Source organism: Diplotaxodon limnothrissa, linkage group LG15, assembly GCF_057381915.1.
Source record: "Diplotaxodon limnothrissa isolate DT_005_m linkage group LG15, D_limnothrissa_male_GT1.1, whole genome shotgun sequence".
Lineage (NCBI taxonomy): Eukaryota > Metazoa > Chordata > Actinopteri > Cichliformes > Cichlidae > Diplotaxodon > Diplotaxodon limnothrissa.
This window is the reverse complement of record NC_140610.1, coordinates 21,716,590-21,742,035: the sequence shown is the minus strand read 5'-3', so window position 1 is coordinate 21,742,035 and position 25,446 is coordinate 21,716,590. Positions and strand designations below refer to the sequence as shown.

Below are 25,446 nucleotides of genomic sequence, written 5' to 3'. Positions count from 1 at the left end.
TCAGACCACATCACTTTTTTTTCCAGAGATCAACTGCTAAACATCAGACAGTCATCTCAAAATAGTTTTTATCCTTTTTTCATAAACCTGGAAAGTTTTTTGGAGATTTTAGTCAAGGCACAGCAGCTCTCTGTGGCGCTCGAAGGAGACGCAGACGGAGGACCCGCGCTGGTGCACTGGTGAAATCACGTTGGCATTCCGCACGGCACTCCCCTCCATTCATCTTGCGAATCTCTGCTCTCTTCCAAACAAAGTGGAGGAATTACTGCTTTTAAACCGGGCTAACAAGGACTTTGCACGCTCTGCTGCCCTGTGCTTTACTGAAACCTGGCTCAATGAACGAATCCCAGACGCTGTCTCAAATGTGCCAGGCTTCCAACTTCACCGGGCAGACCGCAAAACGGAGCTCTCAGGGAAAACAAGGGGTGGTGAAGTCTGCTTCTAGATTAACGAAGGTTGGTGTACTGCTGTCACAGTGTTACAGAAATACTCCGGCCCAAACCTGAAAACTTTTTTCATCAACTGCAAACCACTTTATTCACCGTAGGAGTTTTCTTCCTTCATGCTTGTTGGAGTTTACATCCCTCCTCAGGCCAACCCGAACAACGCACTGTGCGAGCTGGCTGACCAGATTACCACCCTGGAAAGAAAATCCCCCAATTCCTTTACAATTGTCCTTGGGGATTTTAACAGAGCAAATCTAAACCACGAACTTCCTAAATATAGACAGCATATAGACTGCCCCACCAGGGACAACATGACACTGGACCACTGTTACACTACATTACAGTTTTTTTCAATCGCTAACAAGCGCCTACCCATACTTCAGATACTTTTTCTAAACTCTTAACACAGACTCACACCTACAAAACACAATTGGCCAAATGGATAATTTTCTTCTCAAAAATACATTTTGTTAAATATATATTAACTCTTCATTTCAAAATAGAACACATCTTTCTCTGCACACACTAACTGTACAAAAACACTATAAATCTGACTCAAAATGAAATTAGTCTGTCAAAGAATAACACTTGTTTTCACCTCACAAGGTACATGCAGTCAATCAAAGTACACCTTGTTTCAAAATACTGGCTATTATTGACATTACAAAAACTGCATAGACTTTTATGTTTCAGTTTTACAGGTATTTGCATGCGAAACATGCAATCCACCATTTTGACACCAGAAATGTCTTGGTTGGTAACTGTATGTCCACATGTACAGTAATGTTCACATTCAAAAGCATTCCAGTAAAAAGCAAACAAGTTTTTGTTTCTCTACTGTTTACTACAGGAGGTACAGTAGAAACACGGTATGATAGGACAGAGAAAGTTTTACAGTATTGCTTACAGTGAACAAAATATCCATGAAACACACAAGAGCATTCTGAACAAAAAAACAACAGCAAAAAGCCAAGATAAAAAGGGGGGAGGGGGGCTAAAAAAAGGCAAAAAATTTGCATCTAATCTCTGCGATCTTCAGGGTTAGGCCACATGTTTTCATCAACATCACATCTGATGTTATCCAAGTCGATGCACCTGGGATAAAACCGCCTGGTATGTCGGATCCACCCTTGGCAATCGTCAATTGTGATGTCCCTGGAGCCAGCATCCATGGCTTCAAGGAGGGACATCTGGTCATGTGGCTGATGGTCATAAACCTTCCACCTCCATGCAGAAAAGAACTCCTCTATGGGGTTGAGGAAAGGTGAATAGGGTGGAAGGAAGAGACTTACCAGTCTTGGGTGGACTTCAAACCATGTTGTTATTGCTTGCGAGTGATGGAAAGCCACATTGTCCCAGGTAATTACAAAGGTCCTCATGTTTTCACCCTCCTGACCCTGCTCTGGAACCAGGCGCTGGTGGAGATCATTGAGAAAGGCAAGCAAGCGCTCTGTATTATAGGGTCCAACCTGACATCTGTGAAGGAGTAATCCTGCATTTGCAATTGCTGCACACATGGTAATGTTTGCCCCTCTCTGTCCTGGCACATCAACTGTGGCCCTTTTTCCAATTACATTTCGTCCACGTCGACGCCTTTTGGCCAGATTGAATCCTGCCTCATCGATGTATATGAATTCATGAGGGGCTTGGTTGGCCTCCAATTCCATAACTCTCTGAAACAAAGTTTATGTAAGTCATGTTATTACTGTATACCATACTGTACTGTAACCTAGTATTGTGTAGGTTACCTACTTGCAAAGTGCAAAGCTTATAGAACTGGACATTGGATTGAATATACACTATACCTGGACATATTGTCGTCGTAGCTCCTTGACCCTCTCACTGTTCCTCTCAAAGGGAACAGTGTAGAGCTGCTTCATCCGCACTCTGTGTTTGGACAATGTCCGCGTAATGGTTGTGAGGCTGATTCTATCGATATTGTCAAATATCTTATGGTCCGCCACAATTCTAGTTTGAATTTCACGCAGTTTTATTGCATTATTTGCAGTAACCATTTCTACAATGGCAAGCTCCTGATCATTACTGTGGAGCTTTCCTCTTCCCCCAGAGGGTGGAAGACGTTGCATTCTTTAGAAAGACAAAAAATTCAACATATGCATTACTGTATGACCATATTGACATGTCAAGTGAGAATAGAAACAATCCATGTAAAATGCAATACTTACCTGTTGGTTTGTTGAAAGATGCGTATAATGGAGGCAACCGTTGACCGCCTCAAATTGGGCTGCACTCTTTCACCAGCCTCTCTTAGTGAAAGACCATGGTTGATTACATGGTCAATGATAGTGGCACGAATTTCATCACTGACTACTGTTCTTGCAGCCCTTGGAATGCCACCACCACGCATTCTCACACCTCTACCTTGCCCTCTCCTTGGGCCTTCTCTTCTCCCTGGGCCCCTTGCTCTTACGCTTCCTCGACCAGACATTACAGTGTTTGTCTTTTTTTTGTTTCCAAAAACATCACTCCTCAAGGTCTTGCCTTATAAACCCCATTGAGTCTAAGCCAGAATGGAAGAAGCTGTGGTTGGCCCAATTTACCCAACATAAATCAGCTGTGTGTCAATTATTCAATTGTTTGTCAGCAAATTTGTCAGCTGAGATATATTTTTGATATTGATATTGTTTTTGTACTGATATCATTGCAGAAGCAGAGGTTTTTATACTGTATCTAAGGTTTGGAATATTGTTTTTGCTATTGTGGGATGTTGTTTGTTAACATTTGTAGATACTACAAAAACAGTCCATAATTTTGTTGGGAGGTATAGCTTGACTGTTAAGAAAATGTAAGCATCGTGGAAATGTGTTCACTGACTGCATATTGGGTGAACACGACATGAAATGTGTGAATGGTATGGCCACAACAGACCGATGCTGTGCTAATTGTGTTTAGAGTTTTGCAAATGTGACAACTGTTTGGACAAACGCTTGTTAGCGACTGCAAAAAACTGTAAAAGATGCCTATTGCTCTGTCCCCCAGGCAGCTTTGGGACATTCTGATCACTGCCTGGTCCATCTTATTCCAGTTTATAGGCAATAACTAAAACGTGCCAAGTCTATAGTCAAAACTGTGAAGAAGTGGACTAACGCAGCAAAGCAGGAACCAAGGCCAAGGAGGACGCCTACAGAAGCGGTTACAGGGCCCTGTAAGAGCAAGCCAGGAGCACACTGACCAGGGAAATCAAAGCGGCTAAAAGGATCTACTCCCAGAAGCTGAAAGAGTTTGCCTACCAGGCAAACAGGTCGGTGGACGATGCGGTGAACATGGGACTGCATTACATCCTGCAACATCTTGACCGCCCAGGGAACTTGTGCCAGGGTCCTGTTTGTGGACTTTAGTTTGGCATTTAATACCACTGTGCCTGAACTTCTCTCCTTCAAACTCTCCCAGCACAGCGTATCACCAGCTACCTGTCGGTGGATCACCAGCACAATGGGGGGGTGTTGATATAACAATGCAGCTGAAAGTCAACAAAGAAAGATGTCGAGGCAATGGTGCATCTGCCGCTATGGCTTGACTCCAGGTTTCCCCAATCTTATAAAGAGTACATTTGCATAATAACTGAAACTAGCCCACTGAATGAACAATGGGATATGAAGTCAGTTCCTTGATCATAAATATGCAAATTGTCATGACCATTGATCAACAACCACTGATCAAAGTGACTGATGAAGTCACTTGGATGACTGACGAAACGTGTCTCCCACTGAAAACGCTATGTCCAGATAAACAGAATCAACCTTTTGGGATTTCCTTACCTGGATGACTTAGCATGCATCAAGCCATTTCAACCCACTTTGGCAAGGACTGGCTAAAGCTTGTACGTCAGTATGAGCAAACAACACGTAAGATGGCGGACTACAGGAAAAACCTGAGATTCAGCCTTCAGATGCAGACATAAACAAGGTTACTCCTAAAAGTTTGCAAATGAGCTCTTCAGTTAAGGGCCACCGAGCAACCAAAAGCCTACATAAGGCACAGCACCAGCTGCTCAGATTTTACCATTGACTTGCTAAAATTTAAAGTGGAGTGGATTCGACAGAGACTTGCAATGCTTCTAGATGAGAATATTCTCAAAAAGGTGTTTGGATTCATTGAGAAGACTCGTCTAGCACAGCATGAGAAGTAGGGATGGGTATTGATAAGATTTTAACGATTCCGATTCCATTTTCGATTCTGTTTAACGATTCGATTCCTTATCGATTCTCTTATCGATTCTTTTTTTTTTTAAAGGAGAACACTAAAGTCGATTAGCTTAGAACTGTGTTTTATATCTTCTCTTTGAACAAGATAGAAATTTAGGAGTAACATGGCCTTACAAACCCAACAGTGAGATCTTAAGAGATCCACAGCCTACGGCTCTTCAATGGGGTGTCACAGGGTCCCCAGGAAAAAAAATGTATATGTAAAATAACAAAATAAATATTCTCCTGTAGCAATAACAAAGTATAACATAAATTATTCTGTAGCAATTACACAAGAATATCCAGTAATGTCCCTGCCTACAATTAAACACATTCACTTACCAAAGTGAAATCGGGGGCATCTGCTGTGGCAAATGGGTGCAAGCCTTTGACCACAAACTTAGTCACTGCTCGGTGACATTTGTCTATCCTGGCCTGAAAGGAGACGCTACCGGTAGACTGCAGCGAGAACTGCCAGCATCTGAGCCAGCCAGACTCTGTCTCTCTCATCATGGTTATCTAAATGCAACGCACAGTAATAGCAGGTTTTGTAATAAGGTAAATCGCGCTAACATAATATGCAATGCTAATTGATTAGTTACCTGCAGTATTAACGGGAGAGGACGTGGAAACGCTACCGCTGCTGCTGGGTTGAGCTTCGCTAGTCCGGAGCGGATCAAAAACACGACATTCGTTGAAAGCAATCGCGTGTTTTTTGAGCAAATGTTTTTGCATATTCGTAGTGTTTCCTCCCTTTGATGAAATCTCTACTTTGCAAGTATTGCACGTTGCCCTGTTGTCATCCTTTCTCATAAAGTGTAACCAAACTTTTGAGCGTTTGTGCCGCTCAGGCGCCATGTTTCCTACTGGGTAAAAGACGCTACTCAACGTGATGACGTCATTCGGGGCGACTGGAATCGATAAGGGAATCGTTTTTAAAAGTGGCAAACGATTCCAAGGAATTGAAACAGTGGGAACCGGTTCTCAACAAGAACCGGTTTTTGATACCCATCCCTAATGAGAAGTCTAAGACCAGGCAACGAAGGAAGTTTGACTTACTTGTTGTGCGTCAGAAACCACAGGAAGATACAAACACAGTGTCCTCAGTGGCCAGAGGAGAAGAAGGATGCCACAATGAGGATGTGGACCAGTGGGTGAAAAATATGTCTGACAGACAGCTCACCCAAGCAGAGAAAATATTCTTGCAAAAGGGTTGAACTTTGCTGTGATGCAACTGGAACTGATCACAGCTACAGAAACAACAATTTGAAACACCAACATTGCAGACATGGAAGCAGAGCAACTGCAGACAAAGTTTTCTGCCTGTCTCACCAATGCAAAGCCCCCAGTATCCAACATAAGTATGGAGGAGAGGAAGGCACTCACATCACTTAGTAATGACAATAACATTATCATCCTTCCGGTAGACAAGGGTAGGCACATGGTTTTTGCTAAACCAAAAAGACTATATTGAGAAAAAAGTTTCACTGCTCAGTGACAAAAATACTTATGAGCCCCTGAAACAAGACCCAGGAAGTGGTTACAGGAAGAGGGTGATAGACTAGCTATGTCCCAAAACGTAGGCTGCATCCTCCTGTGGCCGCATTTGAAGGCCGATTACGTCACAGCGACGCGACGAAGGCTGTCCCAATCCGTCGACTCCTCCGAATCCGGTAGACACATGCGTCCTCCTTTTCCCCAGATTTGAAGGATGGCCCACCATATCCCAGAATTCATAGCATGGCCCAGCCAATTCCATTTTCTAACAATGGCGGCCGCTACTAATTTTAATATTACTATTATTAATCTTTCTGGGTCACAAAATAAAATTTTAAATATATTTTCAGACGAGAAAGTAACCGTGTAAACTTCAAATAGGCACCTAAAGAAAGCTCTAGCCGATCCAGGAGAGAAGGACAACCGCTGCCTAAGCGAAAACCTGTAGTGATCTTGTATGTGTCAGGAGTATCGGAACAGTCGTGACACATTTTATCTAAACACCAGGTCTCTGTGGCTTTTAAACCCCAAAACACGCTGCGTCAAAAATTTGTCCACCCCAAGGATCGGGTCCCCCGACACAAACAGAGTAACATAGTGTACGCTGTTAAGTGCCAGGAGGATTGCCAGGATTTATACATCGGGGAAACCAAACAACCTCTGGTGAAGCCTATGGCACAACACAGAAGAGCTACCTCGTCAGGCCAGGACTCTGCAGTCTATTTACACTTACAGGCCAATTGAATTGTAGACATCCTGGACAGGGAGGAACACTGATTTAAGTCAAGAAGGCCATTTACGTGAAAAGGGAAAGACCATCTCTGAATCAAGGGGGGCCTAAGGGTACATCTTTTGCCATCTTACAATGCTGTGATAGCAGCTATTCCCCAACTCTCTGTGAATGGTACTCATGGCCCTTGATCAGTGGTCCTTGATCAATGGCCATTGATTGATGGGCTTTTATCAGTGACTGTTGATCAATGGTCATAACAATTTGCATATTAATGATCAAGGAACTGACCTCCCAGCCCACTGTTCATTCACTGAGCTAGTTTCAGTTATTGTGCAATTTACTGTTTATGAGGTTGAGGAAACCTGCAGTCAGCTGAGGCTGAAGAAGTCCTTGGATGACTGATGAAAATTTTCTCCCATTGAAAACGCTACGTCCAGATGAACAGAATCAACCTTTTAGGATTTATTTAGTTGGATGACTGAGCATGCATGAAGACAACCACAGTTTTGGTTCTTGTGCAGTCATTTCCCTTGTTGGAGAGTTTAAAAAAATGACGGTCTTGATTTTTGTAAAGGAGTCGCTCTCATGACTCATCAAGTGACACCACTCACTGGCCAAATGGTAATATTGAGGAGGGGCTCAGCATAAAACCACTACCCTTTTTGTTAAAAAGAGCCAGCCAGTCTGATTCAGTTTTCTGACAAGTGTTCCTCCTACTGAGAGGAGACATCAGGCAGGATACTGAACACGTTGGACAGATCAACGTTTGGCTTGGATATGGTTTGGTATCCACCCTAAACAGCTGGAGGCACAGGTTTAAATCTTGGCTCAATACATACTTCCCCAAAGAAATTAAAGGAACACTCTGAAAACACATGAGATTTAAATGAGAAAAATAAAATCATGTTGGGTGTCCATACTGATATGAAATGGGTAAGGTTTTAGAAACAAAAAGAAGAAAACAATTTGATTGTTTGATAAAAATTGTTTGATAAAATTTTCATTTCATTTATTGATTGAAAATAAAAATTAGCAGCCTGCAGAGGCCTGACCTCAAAAACCCACCAAAAATCTGAGTGAAGAAATGATGCAGCAGCCTTGTAGCAATTCAAACTGGTACTCACGGTGTGACGTAAAGCGGCAGTTAGACACAGCATGGCGTAAATCTGCACAAACATTTACAAATACGCTTGTACTTCTTGAAGTCCACATATGAGTCACACACAGTGCTCCTGTACATGTTTTAACAAGTTTACACTGTATGTTTGTCTTGTGACTGTGCATGTATTTCTGTGTGTGCGTGCGTGTGTGTGTGTGTGTGTGTGTGTGTGTGTGTGTGTGTGTGTGTGTGTGTGTGTGTGTGTGTGCGTGTGTGGGTGCGCAGGTCCACAGGCAGCAGGTGGAGGCTCTTCAGCAGCAGTTTAAACAGAGAGACAGTTTGTAATCAAATGGCAGCTGCTGAGTGAAAACTGCCCTAATTAGAAAACTCTGTTATGCCACACTGCTGACTAGTGGTCAGATTATGTACTGCCCCATCAACTACTGAATGCAGACTGGCATACAGCAGACTGTGAAGTAAAATACAGTCTGTGACTTTGTCTGATGTAAATGTATCACATTCGAAACAGTTTTTGAGTATCCAGAACTGTGAACTATTGTTGCTTATCTGAAATAAAATATTTCCTGACAAAATAGTGTCATAAACTATAGCAATACAAAGCTCAGTATACAGGCCAAAAGTTCAGTTTCTTTCTTTAATTTTTCACCTGTCAACTGTGTCTCATCCTCACTGCTCACTATGAATTTAACCAAAAGTCCTTCTAAAAGCATGCCTTGCTGACCGGAGAGCATCAGTTTGAAAAAATAATTTTTAAAAACCACTCAAAGTTTGATAAATTAGCCTCAAAAGATTTCCTTTGGATGGCAAAATTCCACATTAAGGCTTCAGCAGCATGATCAACATATCTGGTTGAGCCCATTACAGCACATTGTGAATGTCGAGCAAGCAGGAAAGAGAAACTATATACAGACAACCACAAGTAATTAGCAGAGTAGTACGTAGCAGGCTGCTGGACCACAGATATTTATGTTACCACACAGTTTAAACTGGTCTGAATCTACTGTGCACGTGCACGAGTGCAACAGCACCATTTGCAACAATCTGCAGCATGTCAGAATTATCCATAGAGCTGAAAGAATTTCATGGACAAGCAGCCACAAGCAATAATCACCTTTAGATTCACCTCTTCAGATTGTTGAACCTGATTAGAGCCACCTGATCAAAAGCTCATGCACATTCACTCATTTGCACAATCAGCACCGCAACAAACTCATATAAGGCTGACCTTTCTGCTCCGTTTGTGAGGCGTTCATCTCACAAAAAAGGAGATTAAAAAGAATCTCACACTACAGGGCTTTAAATAGTTTCTGATCTCAGCAAGCAAAAGGATGATGGGATTATCAGTGCTGTAACATCTCTCTGCTTATATATTGTGCTTTTGTGCCTGTTCTCACCTTCGCCAAGTGCTTTTTCAGAGAGAAATGACTGTAGTTCAGATATCTTTGTTGATGTCTGTGTCTTGTGTAAAATTCATGCATACTGAGGCATTTTACATGTGTTCCCAACAACAAATGGAACAATTTAAGAATTCATAGTATTAATCGTATTTAAATGTCAGATAAGAAATGAAAGTTCATACAAGTGGTTTTTATTCCTGGCATTGCAAACCCTAAAACTCAAACACCAAAACAGTAGATAGCCACTCAGACAAGCTGTGCTTTGAGGTCACTTTTTTCTTAACCAGCTATTAACTGAACAAATGACATTGTGGCTTCTGTGGTACTGTTTTCCTGGTGCCTTTCAGACATTCATGTACTCTACAGAGACAGAGAAGGACTCACTTGTGTTGTTATGACTATTCTCCACGCTGCCCTCTGCTGATGCCACTTTCTCTGATAAAGAGAGATTTACTGGAAAGACAATTTTACATCTCAGAAATATATTAAGCATTTATTATTTGAGTAAGTATGCCTAACATGCCATGGAAGACAGGAAATGAACTGAGATACGCAATAATAGATTCCAAGTGTGTATCATGTTGCTGAATATGCTTGTTTTAATGTTTTTTCCCCCCCTTTACAACTTGTTTCTATTGTACAGAAATTCTAGAGTCCACCTTTGTGTCTGCAGTGCAAATCTTGTCAGTATCAAATTATCCAGGTATATAAAGGACTGTTAAGTGGTTATTAAGCACCCCAGCAATAATTTATGTGAAAGGACAAAAGATGATGTCAAAGCACTGACTGACCTCATTATAAGTTCATGTGGTGCAAACTGATATGTTCCCTGTGCCAGTTCAGTCGCTGCACAAACTTGATTTTTACTTCCCAAAGTGCATTAGTTCCTCACATGGAGCATAAAAACATGATTTTAAAATTTTTTTAAATTGCAGCAGCATAGTGTAAATAAGTCAGTTGACTAACATTTAAGCTAACGTTTCAAACTAATACATCAGATCCTCCCCTCCCGTGTCCATTATGTTTGCATTCAAAAAGCAAACCTAGTTGATTGTGAAAAACCCAGCCGAAGGCTTCATAAATGGGGTTTAACTAACCCAGTGATTGACCTCACGATGGCTGCATCTGTCTTTTATATACAGTCTGTGTGTAGAGCTGATCATGACACACATGTAACAGCTAGCATATGTAAGGTGGAGCTGTGGCAACCAGACACACTGTTAGTCACGTGGCGAGTCAAGGCAGATGTGGGTCATATCTGGGCCTTAACATTTATTGTTTTCTGCTTTATAGCGTAAACCAGAGAAATATCACCTACACATACAGTTTCCTTCTGATATTTGAAGCTTTGCACTGAGTTGTAACTCATTATTATGACAACAAGCAAACTCTACACAGAAAGTTCCCAGCCAGATGGTTGAGTAGAGCAGGGCGATATGACCAAAAATATTTATCACGATATACATTTGAAAGTTTGCGATAACGATATAACTGACGATATAATTGACACAAAATACTTCACAACTCCACAATTTTATTAGTGCAAAAAAAAAAAGAACCCATCAATGTATTTTCACTTAAACAAGCAGCTGTTTTTTGCATTAAAGTTATATAAAAATTTAACAGTGCAAATGCAAATTCCTTGCTGACAGTTTAACCAAAAGGCATTTCCGGTGGAAATTGGCCGACATATCCTCAGCATAACCATGTATAATATCCACAAAACTTAAAAAGAGGTTATACACACACACAATACGCCGCCGTGCCTTTTTCGCCATGTGCATATGAAAACAAAGGCACTGCGCATGCACGTTTTACCCATATTCTATCGTGATATTTCATTTTCTTATCGTTGCATGAAATTATACCGGTATTATCGTGAACAGTATGACATGGCCCAGCCCTATGGTAGAGTCAAACTCAGGTCCTTCTTGCTGTGAGGCAATAGTGCTAACCACTGTTCCACTCAGCTTTAATGCTATATACCTGTCCTTCTGGCAACTTTGTAGAACTTTTGAAGCCTTAGTGATCTCCGTAGAAGTCCACATTTTCACCAGTTTTGTGCAGAACCAGATCAGATGCGTGAGAGCAGCAGAGTTCATGGCAAATCCCCTCTTTCTAATAGATGTTTTCAAAGTTTCAAACAACTTAAAGAGCCACAGTACATTTCAGAGCCACACGACAAAAATGTGTACATTAACTACTTTAATTAGAAAAGAGTCACTGTCTCACAGCCCATTAAAATATGTGTTCACGTGTGAGTCTGTCAAAGTCCACTACTAACCAATAACGCTTTTTTATAATCATAAAAACAATCAATCACAGATACGTTTGTCTAAAAGTTTCTTTAACAACCACAGGTTTTCGTGTGGGTCGTGTGTTCTAACATAAAAGCTAATCTTGTTCCCGTGACTACAGCATATAAAGAAACTCAATTTACCAGCAAATTCGATCATATTTAACATATAAATGAAATATGTTCTGATGCAAGCTACACAAAGGGCTGTAGGATCCTCACTAATGATGTGTTAGGTCAAATAAACAAACCAACCCAGAAAAAAACAGCCTATCAGAGCCTCCAACCCTAAAGAAAACAGTAGAAAAGCACCATGCAGTATAAGTGAGTATTCATTTACACCAGCTAGAGTATGCCACAGGTTAAGTTGATTTGAAGAATTGGCTGATCAATGGAGGATCTTTTGGTCCCCACAACAGCGAATCAAAGTCAGTATCAGCATCCTTATCTGCTGTCACCTTCTCTTCTCTCCTGCTCTTCATCTTGTGTCCTTTGCCTGAAACCAACTGTCCAGTTAGGCTCTGAATCTCCTGTAGGACTGTCCTTATGTCCAGTTCGTGCTGCGAGGCTTTCAGAGTAGCCCTGTTAAATGGAAACGTCCTTATGAAGTCTCCAACCTTCACTGGTGGAATATTTTGTCCATTCCCTGTGGTTTTCTCCGCAGTGATCCGAACTGGCTTTGTGCTGTGAACGTTTGAAAAGAGTCAATTGTCATCCCTTTTTAAAAAAATTTAAAGGTTCTCAAACTGGCTTCAGTTTTATGAATTTCAAGGCATAAAAATGCAATTTTCACCAAAATTGTAAAATATTCCAAGTCAGAAGTAATTTAAGCAATAGTAATAGGTCAAACTTTCCACTTTTAAAACCAACGATTTGTTCTTCGTTTGACATTTTGCAAATTTACAGTACCTGTAAATGTTTGGGAGCTTCCAGGACGCAGCAGGCCGTGTGAACGCTTCCTCACTCTCCTGGGTGTCAGGTGTCAAAGAGGAAACGTCTGTCTCTCCTGAGCGCTGCCTCTCAGCTTCAGTTTCAGAGTTGTCATGGTTTGTAACATCAGACCTGTAAAGAGACCCGTTGTTCATGAGGTACGATACAAGAGGCTGACGAGACTGTCTGTTCAACGCTGACTCATTTGTCCTTGAATCCTGGCCCAGTATCGGGTTTTGGGTCTGGTTGGTGTGGAGTTTGATAGCACTGGTGTTAATTATTCTGCATCTAGCTTCACGTATCTTCGATAATTCAAAAGGCGGAAGGCATCTTTGGTAGTTGGCTTCAAGGTCACGCTGTTTAAGCTTACCCCGTTTTGTCTTTTCAGGCTGATGAGACGTTTTTAGCAGAGGGAGAATTTGAGTGTGCGAGCCCTTGTTACCTCTCTTTTTCTTCTGATGGTTTAACGTTGAGAGCACAGGTGCAGACGGGTGGTTCGCCTTAAAACAAGGTTGCTTGTACCTATGTTTCCGATAAGCTCTGTCTCTTAAGCTGTCGGTCGATGTGTAGTTCATCATATCAATGACATCACTGACTAGCTTTTTCTTCACTGAAATATCAGCTTGGCAGTCCAGTGTGAGTGCAGGGCTGTAGTTGACCTCCAGCAGCCAGGGCTTAAACTTGGCATCTATGAGGATGTCAAATCCAAACAACTCCACACAGTTAGGACAGGAGGGCACTGATGTAGCAATGGCGAGGAGGGTCAGAGTGACAATGTTGTTGATCCTCTGCCACAGAAGCAGCTCGTTGATCTGTTGACTGTGGAGAAAATGTCTGAATTTGCTCATGGTCCACTTACATCCCCGGCCCACTCTTCCTTTTTCGGTTTTGTAGAAGGGACCGAACTTGTTGATGCTGGTGTTAGTGAGGTGAGCATACAGGTTATGCAGAGATGACAGGTTGAACTTCTCAGTGGCAAAACGCACCAGGCCTTCTTGATGAATGTACACAGTCAGTGGATGAAAGCTCTTCACACACACGTAAATCCTCAAGTCAAACTTGTAGCCGGAGATCAGCAGAGAGCTGCTAATGTACCTCTGAATGACAACAGAGCAATCATAAACCAAGTCCTTAATATCCTCGAAGATGAAGATCCCTCGACCTCTGGAGAGATCCACAGGCTTAACTATCCAGTAGACCGATGTTCCTCTGGCCAGACGCAGTCTGTTGTACTCAGCCAGGAAGCAGGTGTAGTCATTGGGGAGGATGAAAGTGGTGGGACTGAAGTCATAGAGAGCTGAACCAAATGTTGCTTTCATTCTCCTCAGGTTGCGTGCCAAGCAATCCTAAAGAAATCCGAAAGAAATGCAAATAATTCATTTGGTATAAATTCAGGTTTTCTTTTTAAAAATTACTTTGTTGAAAATGATGTAAAATCTTCCCAAATTAACTAAAACTATCAACAGAATGTGAAGAGACAACCACTGACTTTATATCACAAACATTTATATGGTGTGCTGAAGATATTTCAGAAGTTGAAGTCAAAGGGCAGTAGATTACCACTTTGCACCACAGGATCATGAGAAAGTGAATCAATACAACCTGTATTTAACAAGGAAAGTCATTAAGAATGTTGTTAATTGCATTTTCCACCAGAAAAGACGAAGCCTGTTCAGGAAATAAGGGCAGGGAAAATAAGAAATATCAAAGAGAACAGCACGTCTGAAACTCAAACACTGGTATAATGCTGACCCCTGGTGATAAAAGTTTAATCAGCAGAGGGTAACGACAAAAAGTACATTTCTAACGGACCTGTTATGCTCTTCCTTGTTGTTCTCATGTACATACTATTACACTTGGTTGAAGTTTCAGATGAAGTGAGCGTATGTACAAGTAGTCAGAGTCTACTAATCATCCATTTACAATTTTTTTTCTTTAATATTTTGCATTCCTGCCCAGATGGCACAGTGGTAGAGTAATTACCACGGACCCTCACTGCAGGAAGGTTCTAGGTTTGAATTTCCTGGCCCAAAATCATGCTTGTTAGTTGAACTGGTTGCAGATGTGTGAATCCCAGAAGTTATGCTTTGTGCTTTTCCAACATTTCAAGCACTGACGCAAAAAAATTTAAACAGCTCAAGAGCTGAGTTTTGTTGTACGAGAGTCGTTTACATTTCTCGACGTAGGAATGAGATTCAAATGAAGAGTTTCTTTTTCTGGTAATACGTCTGTCATGACATGAAGTTTAAAAAAAAAATCTATGTAGACGTGCACCTTGCGTGTGATGCCAACAGTTTTAGGATGGTGGTTGAGGCGTTGCCACGGCAGCAGGTTGTGATATTGTGAGGTCTGAAATAAAGAGCCTCTCCAGTAAAGGTTCCAGTCTTCCTCCTCACGCTCTCCTTCATTATACTCCTCCCAGCCTCGCTCCAGAAGCACCTCCCTCACCAGCTCGGGGCCTCTGTCGTGCAGTCTGAACACCAAGGATGCAGCCATGCAGCATCACCCACTATAGATACAACAGAATAACGTCAGAATTTTATTGTAACTTAATTTAATAACCTAAGTTACATTAGCATTTTAGCATTTATAAAATTGGAGGATGTGGTGTGATATAAAAGGAAATTTAGCATGATAAAGTGCCATATAGGAGAAATAGTCATCACTTTATCAAATATTGGCAGACCATAAAATGTGCACTGATATCATCCAAAAAAAACCCCCAACATCCAAATGCATCGCAAAAACATAAGAGAACCTAAAAAAAAATAGAGCTGTTTTCCTAAAACACTAACAGTTTAAGCTTTCCAGAAAGTTTTATTTACATTTGATCAAAAGGTGTCATGTCCAAAATTATTCATACCCTTTACAAACTTTCACAGTCTCTGGGAAAATCCAAAGTTCTATATTATTCCAAAAAATCCAAGATGTTCTAAAGCATCCTAAATACCCTGATTAATTGGGAATAGCTGTTTTAATCAGCTCAACAGGTGAAAAAGAGCAATTCTCTGCAGTTGGCTTGTGGACAGTCATGGCTGGGACAAAGAAGCTCAGGGAGGACCTGCGGCTTTGCATTGTGGCTGTTCACAAGTCAGGAAGGGGCTACAAGGCCATATCTAAATGTTTTCAAGTTCCAGTGGCTACAGTGCAAAGTATTATTAAAAAATACAAGGTGTTCCACGCTGTGGAAAATTGCAGAGGACGTGGTTGGAAGCCAAAAATAACACCTGTGTTGGCGAGGAGGATAGTGAGAGAGGTGAAAATGAATCACCACCAAGGCCATCCTGGTGAATCTGTGCTCTGCTGGTGACAATGTCTCTAGGCAGGCACTCCAACGGACTCTGACACTGCTTGGTTCCATGAATGCAGACCAAGGAGGACGCCACTTCTCCAGATAAGGCACACAAAAGCCCGCCTGGCCTTTGTAAAGGGTCATCTGGACAAAGAAGACGACTTCTGGTCTTCTGTGTTATGGTCAGATGAAACAAAAATTTAATTGTTTGTCCACAATGATGTTTCCTTCATTTAGTGTGAAAAATGAGAAGCCTTCCACCTTAAGGAGACCATCCCCACTGTCATGTGGGAACTTAATGCTTTGGGGGTGTTTTGATGGACCAGGAACCCTAATCACAGTAAATGGCACCATGGAAAAAAGAGCATATATATCGAACAGGTTTGATTACACAGAGCTGCCAGATGTGCCAACTCAAATCTGCGTCAAAATATAAGCATCCATTTGCTTGGCATGTTGATCACAGGCACACCAGTGAGTTTGTGAGCAAAATTACTAGATTTTGAGTGGGAAAATTTCCACATCCTTTTTGCATCTTCTAGGCAAAATTCAACTACAGTTCAAAGGTTTCAAACAACGTTGAGCTGCCACTTAACAGTTTATCTCTTGGCTGGACACTCAGCACCTTGTGTGTAATCCAAAGCATTTACACGCTAAATCTGAGACGCTCAAACAAAACCGACACTTTGTCCACCGTCTGCCAAGAAAGAGGGATCAGACTGAAGCTCCAGTATGCCAGCTTACCAATAGGCTCCTATTTAAAAAGGGGGACTATGCTGCATTCCAGACTTTGAAAACCTCTTAAAAACATTTGAACATATGATTGCTTCTTCTCACACAAAACAAAAACAGTGGCAAGGATATTTCCTCACAATGTTTGCAGCAAAGGACAAAATGCAAGAAAGTCTTCATCTGCACTGCTTAAAGAAAATGCACTAATGGATGAAAATTGAATATAAATGTCAAATTTACTGAGCTTACCTTTAAACTGAGTTGACTTTAAAAGCCGTTGTTTCCTGACAGATAAATGAAAGGTAGGATGCAAAAGTCTTTCTTCTCTGATCACGTTACCCACAGCTTAATACCGACAGGCTTCCTGTTCTCTTAGCTCCTCCTACAGACCAAACTAGACTCTCAGCCTGCTACTGTTGATCGTTGTGGATATATGAAGTACATTTAGAATACAGCACTGGATGTCTATGTTCATATTACACAGTCTCCTTTTCAGACTGGACAAACTTCCCCACAATACCTCCATCACTCGATGTCGAGTCATGACTGATCATCATATACAGCTTTTCAAATGTCAATATTGAGCCTGAATCGCTCTAAACTTTTTTGCTTGCCCCTTCTGCTTTTACAAATTTCATCTTTTGATTCTTGCATGTGGCATGATGCTACTGTAGTGTTTCTGTTGTTCATAAGAAGACGACCATGGTGGCAACAAAAGTTATTGCAACACAGATAAATTTGACTACTTTGCTTAGGCAACAGTTGGATTTCCATTTGTACTGAAGCGAGACCTGCAAGACAGATGGGGTGGGGGTCCAGAGTCTGTTTCAAGTACTTAAAAAATTGGAAATCATGAAATAAGGATGACTTCAACTTACAGCGGGTAGTGCATTATAGAGCTGGGATCATATTTTAGGTTTTGAGTGTTTCCATGCTTCACCTTGAGGTTATTTTCTTTCCCTTTAAGGAAAAAGACAGTAATGGTTGAATAAACAGAACAAATGGCTCAGAAGTGCATTTTTTTGTTTATTGCTGCGCGTCAGTATCCCGATATTTAGCCTGCTCCGGCAGTTTGTTTTAGAGGAGCTGCAATACCAACCATCCTGGGATTTACAAAGGAGTAAAGAAAATTAAATTAGTAAAGGAATTCATATTCTACTAATGTAAAGTAATCCAAGTCACTCAATGAACACCAACCTGCAGCTGAGCTGGTGGTATTCACGGTTCTATTGTATCACAATAGAAGTGTTAGAAATTCTTTAAGTCATCATTGTGTTCTAGCAAATCTAAAAATAGTGCAAGTGCATTAACTGATCACCAGTCTGGAGCAGAGCTGGTGGCATTGTGGGTGCAATTTTAAAAAGAAAAATAAAAGCATAATCTGAAAGAGACACGTCCAAAAATCTATCATATCATATTAGAACTCTTACAATAAGGGGAATTGCTGCACATTTCACACTGCATCCACTCTGAAATCTACATGCATGTAGTCTGCACCAACATCCAACCTGATGAGTATCTTTAGAAAAAAAAATAAAAGGACACCAACTGAAAGTTAAACTTTAAACATAAATACACTTTAAATGTTACTGATTATAAATAAAAATAACCTCTAGAGCAGTGGTGTCCAAACCCAGGCCTCGAGGGCTGGTGTCCTGCAGGTTTTAGAGGTGTTCTTGATCCATTACAGCTGATTTAAATGGCTAAATTTAAATCAGCAGGTTTGGCCATCGCACACTAGAACAAAGACTCTTAAATAAAAATGAGAAAGGGCTACTTTAAATGCATCATGTTTTTAATTTGCAAGTTCATAAGCATTTTCCCCTTTCCATTTCACAATCAATTCTACCCCCAGATCAGAAATAGGTCTGGGAAAATGTCCCTAATATAATATTATTTATAAATACACCCGTCTAGCGGTTAATTGCATGGAGGCAGGACCTCACAGCAGAAGCATACTCCATAATGTGTTGTACATTATATGTACTGTGGTATTTTTCAATTATTGTATTTACCAACATCAAGAAGACATAAGCAAAGAAAGACCACACAATGGTGCATGTTTAAAAAAGGAGAGTTTACTGGTCAAAATTATTTATTAAACAAATAAACCACTTTTTTTTTAAACCACCAACAAATACACGTTCAAAGCAACAACGGCAGCCCAATATCAGACAGAATTCCACTCTGCAGAGTGAGCAATCATTATGAAGCAGTTGGTTTGGTTGGTCTTTTGTGGATTCAAGCTGCTCTTCATATTTTTGGCCAGCAGATGTCACCAGAGAGGACTGTTGAAAAGCTTCGAGTAATGAACCGTTTTTTCCAATACAAGCTTCAGAAAGCTTCATTTGGCCATCACTAATTATTAATATTCAGCTAAAAATCCACACTTTGTAGAACGTATGTTTTTATGCTGTACCTGTTGACATGCAGAAGGCAGCCAGCAGCCACAGAAGGCAGCAAGGAATCTTTTGAGAAAGAAAAGTTGTAAAAGCTTTTGTCTCTTGGATATATACATGTTACCATCTCCACAGGTGTCATCACTTCCACTGATTACAGCGTTGCAAATTACAATTAAACCACAAGATGATGCTACATTATTCCTGTTTGGCTGTGATAGAAGAGACATTTTACAGGGAGGCGACATACACTCAATCTTGAACTGATATTATGGGAGAGACAGCAAAATGTCATTTATTATGCATTTGAGCTGAAGGGGAAACTCCTGAGATTAATAATTGATTTTTTTTCTTTACCCTTCTGAACCAATCTATAAAATAATACGCTGGGTATAGAATTTGTGAAAGTATGTCTTTTTATTTTTTTTAATGAAAACATGTTATGTCATGTATTTGTTCTCTAATGCCCTTCCTATGTGGAAGTCATGGGAATCTAATGTGCTTGCAAGATGTGTATTCTCTCTCTCCCCCCCATCACCTGTGAATCTGTCCAGTAAAATCCAAATAAACAACTACCTCGAAATCTTCATATGTATTCTGGAGATGTGACTGCTTAAATGAATATTTGAATGATTACTGGAAAAGTATTTTAAAATGACTGCTGTGCAGCATAGTGATGTAGTGATTAACACTGTTGGCTCACAGCAAGGTGTTGGGTTGAATACACTAGCTGAAGGATTTCATATTTGTGTGGTGTCTCTCCACTTCCTCCCACGATGCAAAGATTTGCCTGGGTTAGGTTATGGTAACAATAACAACAGTGTTAAGACAAACTACTCCTGTCAGGCAGGAGGTACTGCAGTATCTGACCTAAGATAAGACCTGAAAGAAATTTCAGGGTTGCTTTTGTCTGTGCCACATTTACTGTCAATTCAACATGTAATGGTTATAAAATGAAACACGCAATTGTTTAGTTTCACAATTTACCACAGCTGTAGAGTTTATTCAATCTTTCTATGTCCAGCTGGCTCAGATGTTTCCTCTGACCTATCTCCACACCACTCTGCTTAGGCAACACAGTTGGATTTCCATTTGTACTGAAGAAATCCCTGCAAGACCAGGGGGGAGGGTAAACTTATCTGGAGTCTGTTTCAAGTACTTTAAAATTAGAAAATAAAATGAGGAAGTCGTCAACTTACCGCCCGTAGTGCATTATGGACGCGAGATCATATGGTAGGTTTTGAGTGTTTCCATGCTTCACCTTGAAGTTATTTTCTTTACCTTTAAGGAAAAAGAAATCCAAAATGGCATAGTTGAACATGATGCACCTACTGTATCACAATAATAGCCAAAGTAATTTCTTCATACTCAAGTTAATGTTCCTTTTTTGATGTGCATTACAAGAGACAGTTATAGTTCTTGTTTCAAGAAGATGAAGGCTTTGACAAGGAGGGACTGAGCTGGCAGGAGAGGATCTTAACATTCATGTGCACAAAGTCATACTTTACATTCCATCGACACCACTGGGGGCATATTTTCCATTATACAAACCAAGAGGTCTCACTTTTACTGACCAAAGACTTCAATTGCATCCAAAGGAACTGGGCTGAGTGAACAATCTGGATACAACTTGTTTTTAACTGCATTACAACTAATGCAAAAAGCAAACAAGCTTGTGTACCTGCCACAATATTCTGCCAGTTCACTGTGACATATTTATCCCGGTCTTCACGAGTGTGTTCATGATACAGTCCCAGAGCATGGAGCAGTTCATGGCAAAGGTTCCCCACGGTGCACTCTGAAGCAAAGAAGAGCCGCTGGGCTCCTCCTTGACAACCAACGAATGAGGCACAGCTAGGTGCAAAATAAATAAATGTTAGAGTTCAACCACTCAGTTCTGACCTGAGATTCTCCCTTAATGTCTGAATATATGGATAATGGAGGCTGAAGCCAAAATGTACCAAATTGAATGGAACAGGCCTCAATTTGTGTCACAAACTAGTAATAAGATTAAATAATTGTTGGGTAGGCTTTAATGAGTGCCTACTTTATGGGCTTTCCCTTTTGCTGCCAAGCATGTCGTTTCCCCATCTATTAATCTTTCATTAAAGCTTTTCTTCCCCATCCCTTTCTAGTATCCAGTGTTCAAGTCTCTAGTGAAACCACCACAGTATAAAATGGGATTGAATGATTGAAGCCTTTAGAGACAGACCTGTAATAAAAACAGGAGTGGCAAAGGGCAGGCCCGCAAATGCTGGAAGTTTCTGATTTTCCTTACTGTTGCTTTGCCATAACAAATTGTTTCCAAGGAAACAATTTGTTATGGCAATTTCCTGTACTGCTTCATCTTTAACAAAATAACAAACCTACCCAGAGATAGTTGACTTCTTACCCATTGCCAGTCACAAGCTTCAAATAGCTCGACTCGGTGTCTCGTTTCTTAAAACGAATACATGTGACATCCGATATCATCTTAAAGGCAGCTTTAATTTCTGCCTCTCGGGAAACTGTTGGAGTCAAAACCAAATCAGTTATCATTCAGTAATCAAATATCTGGTCCTATTTGAGGGACAACAACCTACCCAGTTCATCAGTGATGATGTAAGAGGTGGTGGCATCCGGCCACAGAGTGTGTACAGCATTTCTGCTCTCCTGCAAGTTTAAACATACAGCAATCAGCAGTACCACACAAAACATAAATAAATATAAAACCCCTCCATCTTACCGGAATTAGAATGTCCCCCTCCTGGACTGGCATGTCTTGATCAAACTCTGACAAAGTGCAGGATTTAAAAATCAGAAAAAGTAGTCATTGGACATGAAAATTAAGTGGTTTAGTGTGGCCCACTAATCAAGAGGCTGGTTTTTCCATCTGGAGTAAGGCTCAATTTTGTGATTGGCTGTTCCATGGCCATATGTGCAAGGCAAGAGGCAGCGAGATAAGAAAGATCCCACAACAGAGCCAGCTGATTGGACATCGATTAACTGAAATAGTCAGATCCCATCAAGCACTATCTCATCTGGGCTGGCTAAAGCATCTTAAATACTGTCTATAATAGGATGTGTATAAATGCTAACACTAGCTAATCTGCCAGGATTGTGGCCAGTCTAATCTCATGCTATGCTCAAGTTTTACCTTTCAAAGTTTCTGCACTCTTATTCTTTGAAGATTCAGGTTCTGGAGCTGCAGCACCTGCAGACAGCCACATATTTAGAACACCTCAAACATAAAACCTGACAGTCTGAAGTCCTGTGAAAACAGACCTGGAGCAGAGCCAGTTGTATTTGAAGTAATGTGGGTGTCATTGAAAGATGTGGCGTAGTCTGAAACAGAAACGCATTCAACGTCCATCATGTTTACACTTTTAAGCATGTACAAAATACTAATACTAAAAACTAATTGTGAAGATGTAAACCACAAAAATAATGACCAACCTGCAGCAGGACTGGTGGCATTCAGGGCATCAGTTAAAAATCGTGGACCAACTAAACCAACTACAAGTACGCACAATGTTTTTAAATCAAGGATACAATTAATCTGCAGGAGCTGTCTGTCAATGTCTAATCTTAGAACAGTAGACTAGTGCAAGTGAGTCAAGCCAACACAAAACTGTAGCAGAGTCTGTATTATTGGGGGTGTCATTCAAATTTAAGGGATAATCTGAAACAAACATCCAATATTGACCATCTTTCCAATTTTTAAGCATGTACACAGTAAACTAACACTAATGGCCTTCCAATGACAAAGCAATTATTTGCACCAACCTTCAGCAAGACTGGTGATATTCAGAGCATAATTTAAAGGAGTTGCACCACCTGAAATATAAAGCACATCCAGGGTTTACATTGTGCAGTACAGATTCCATATAAATGACCGTAACAATACAAAAAAATAATAATCAAAGAATTTCACACACCAACCATCCTGGGATTTACAAGGGAGTTAAGAATAATGATGGAATTCATATTCTACCAATGGAAAAATAATCTGAGTCACTCAGTGACCACCAACCTGGAGCAGAGCTGATGGTATTAAAGGTGTCATTTAAATATATGGCATTGTCTGAAACAAACATCAAGTTTCGCTTTTTGAACAGGCAGAGTTATATTAACACTGATGACTCTCCAATGACATAACCCACAGAAACACATTAGCACAAATGTTCAGCAAGACTGCTTGCATTCAGGGCATCATTTAAAGGAGCTGTGCCAACCGAAATGGAAGCAGTGTTTATAAAGCGCACAAAACAAAATACTAAATCTGTTCTTTGGTTATACATAACCATAGAAATGGTACAATTCCCAAAACAATTTTCTTAATTAGAGAAAGTAACAAATGTATAAGGGTGCTAGTGAATTAACCAGATGCCAACCTGGAACAGAGCTCGTAGCGTTCAGAGTGTTTTCTAAAAAAATATGATCTGAAAGGCAAAGACCAGTATTGACAATTTCCACTTTTAAGCATGTACAAAATATATTGGACAATAATGGCTTTCCAAAGACATAACTCTAAAATAATTCCGAACCAACCTTCAGCAAGACTGCTGGCATTCAGAGCATCATTTAAAGGAGTTGCACCCACTGAAATGAAAATCCAGTACATATATTTCATATAAATGACCGTAACGATACCAGAATCAAATATTCTGGGTTACTGGACAGCCATTGTATGCAGTGGTCCACACTAAATAATACCAGATGCACAACAACCACCCTGGAGACAGTTAAGTGGACTGGATTCATGATCTAGCAAATGAAAAATATTCTGAGTGATTCAGTGAGCACCAACCTGGAGCAGAGCTGGTGGTATTCATGGTGGGATTTAGAGAAAAGGCATAATCTGAAATAAAAATACAGCTAATATCAATGATGTTTCCACTTATTTTAAGGGTGTAAAGAACTTTCAGCATATGACACAAATACCGGGGACCCATGAAGCAAAAAATATTCTGTCTGTAGAAACTTCTATTGTATCAAGTGTTAGAAAATCTTTAAGTCATCATTGTATTCTAGCAAATCTAAAAACAGTGCAAGTGCATAAACTGATCACAAGTCTGGAGCAGAGCTGGTGGCATTGTGGGCGTAATTAAAAAAAAAAACATCACATCAAAAATCTATCATGTCACAAGTAAGGGGAACTGCTGCACATCTCACACTGCATCCACTCTGAAATCCACACACACCCCCACACAAAAATAGGCACTAACTGAAAGTGACACTTTCAATATCTTAACTACATTTGGAAATGTTATTGATTATGAATTAAAAAACAAACAAACTCTGGAGCTTACCTCTTGGAGTCGCTGCAGTGGTGCTCTCATACCCACCCGTGGTAGTGGCATTTAAAGAAACATTACCTACAAAAATGTAGAATCCTCAGATTTGATATGTTGCAGCATATGCAAATCAAACATGCAAATGAATTTAATGAGCACCAACCTGCGAAAGGACCGGCGGGACTGATGGGAACACTGCCAACTACATACACACAAAAACATTATCACTATTAAGCTAAAAATCCATACTTTGCAGTACATATGTTTTTAGGCTGTACCTGTTGACAGGCAGAAGGTGGCCAGCAGCCACATAATGCAGCAAGACATCTTTTGGCAAAGAGAAAAGCTGTAACAGGTGTTGTCTCTCTGATATAGACATGTTACTGTCTCCACAGGTGTCATCACTTCCACTGATTACAACGGTCCAAACTAAAATTAAACCACTAGATGGTGCTACATTATTTTTGGTTGGCAGTGTAGGAAGAGACATTTCACAAGGAGGCGATATAACACTCAAACAATCTTAAATTGAGATTATGGGAGAGACAGCAAAATGTCATTTATTATGCATTTGAGCTGGATATCATGCCTTTTTTTTAATGTGTCATATCATGTATTTGTTCTCTAATGCCCTTGCTTTGTGGAGGTCATGGGACTCTAATGTGGTTGCAAAATATATGTGTTCACCTTTTTGTCCACCTGTGACTCACCTGTAAATCTGCTGTCCAATAAAATCCAAATAAACAAGAACTACTTTTAAAGGACCCTCATAGCTCTTCAACTCTTCTTCATATATATTCTGGAGATCTATGACTGCTTAAATTAATTTTTTTTTAATGAATACTGGAAGAGAAAGTACCTTTAAATAAATGACTGCTGTGCAGCAGTGGTGGCGTGGTTAGCACTGTTGGCTCACAGCAAGAAGGTCCTGGGTATGAATACACTGGCTAAAGTATTTCATGTTTGTGTGGCGTCTCTCCACTTCCTCCCATAATGCAACGATGTGCCTAGGTTAGGTTGCTGTAACAATAACAGCAGTAAATACCTCAGATTGCTTAGCTGGCTCTGAACCAAGGTTGTCAAACACAGGGACCTGAACCAGCTTGCAAACAAATGTAATCTG

The 25,446-nt window shown here is 40.5% G+C and overlaps 2 protein-coding genes across 2 annotated transcripts; both read right to left on the bottom strand.

Annotated features, from left to right (window-relative positions):
* Nucleotides 1-12,056: 12,056 nt before the first annotated feature.
* Nucleotides 12,057-15,120, bottom strand: ttll2 (tubulin tyrosine ligase-like family, member 2). The gene is made up of 3 exons (XM_085373093.1): nucleotides 14,899-15,120; nucleotides 12,604-13,970; nucleotides 12,057-12,378 (listed from the first exon to the last, which is right to left on the bottom strand). Exons 1-3 carry the CDS (start codon nucleotides 15,118-15,120, stop codon nucleotides 12,057-12,059), a joined length of 1,911 nt encoding a protein of 636 aa, XP_085229219.1.
* Nucleotides 15,121-20,023: 4,903 nt separating this feature from the next.
* On the bottom strand, nucleotides 20,024-24,650 carry LOC146617461 (zinc metalloproteinase nas-7-like). The gene is made up of 17 exons (XM_085373094.1): nucleotides 24,602-24,650; nucleotides 24,487-24,525; nucleotides 24,339-24,404; nucleotides 23,837-23,887; nucleotides 23,578-23,628; nucleotides 23,421-23,468; nucleotides 23,060-23,110; nucleotides 22,813-22,863; nucleotides 22,483-22,542; nucleotides 22,312-22,371; nucleotides 22,184-22,240; nucleotides 21,773-21,819; nucleotides 21,630-21,699; nucleotides 21,440-21,554; nucleotides 20,729-20,901; nucleotides 20,247-20,328; nucleotides 20,024-20,156 (listed from the first exon to the last, which is right to left on the bottom strand). The coding sequence occupies exons 1-17, from the start codon at nucleotides 24,648-24,650 to the stop codon at nucleotides 20,024-20,026; spliced, it is 1,203 nt and encodes a 400-aa protein (XP_085229220.1).
* Between the last annotated feature and the right edge of the window lie 796 nt (nucleotides 24,651-25,446).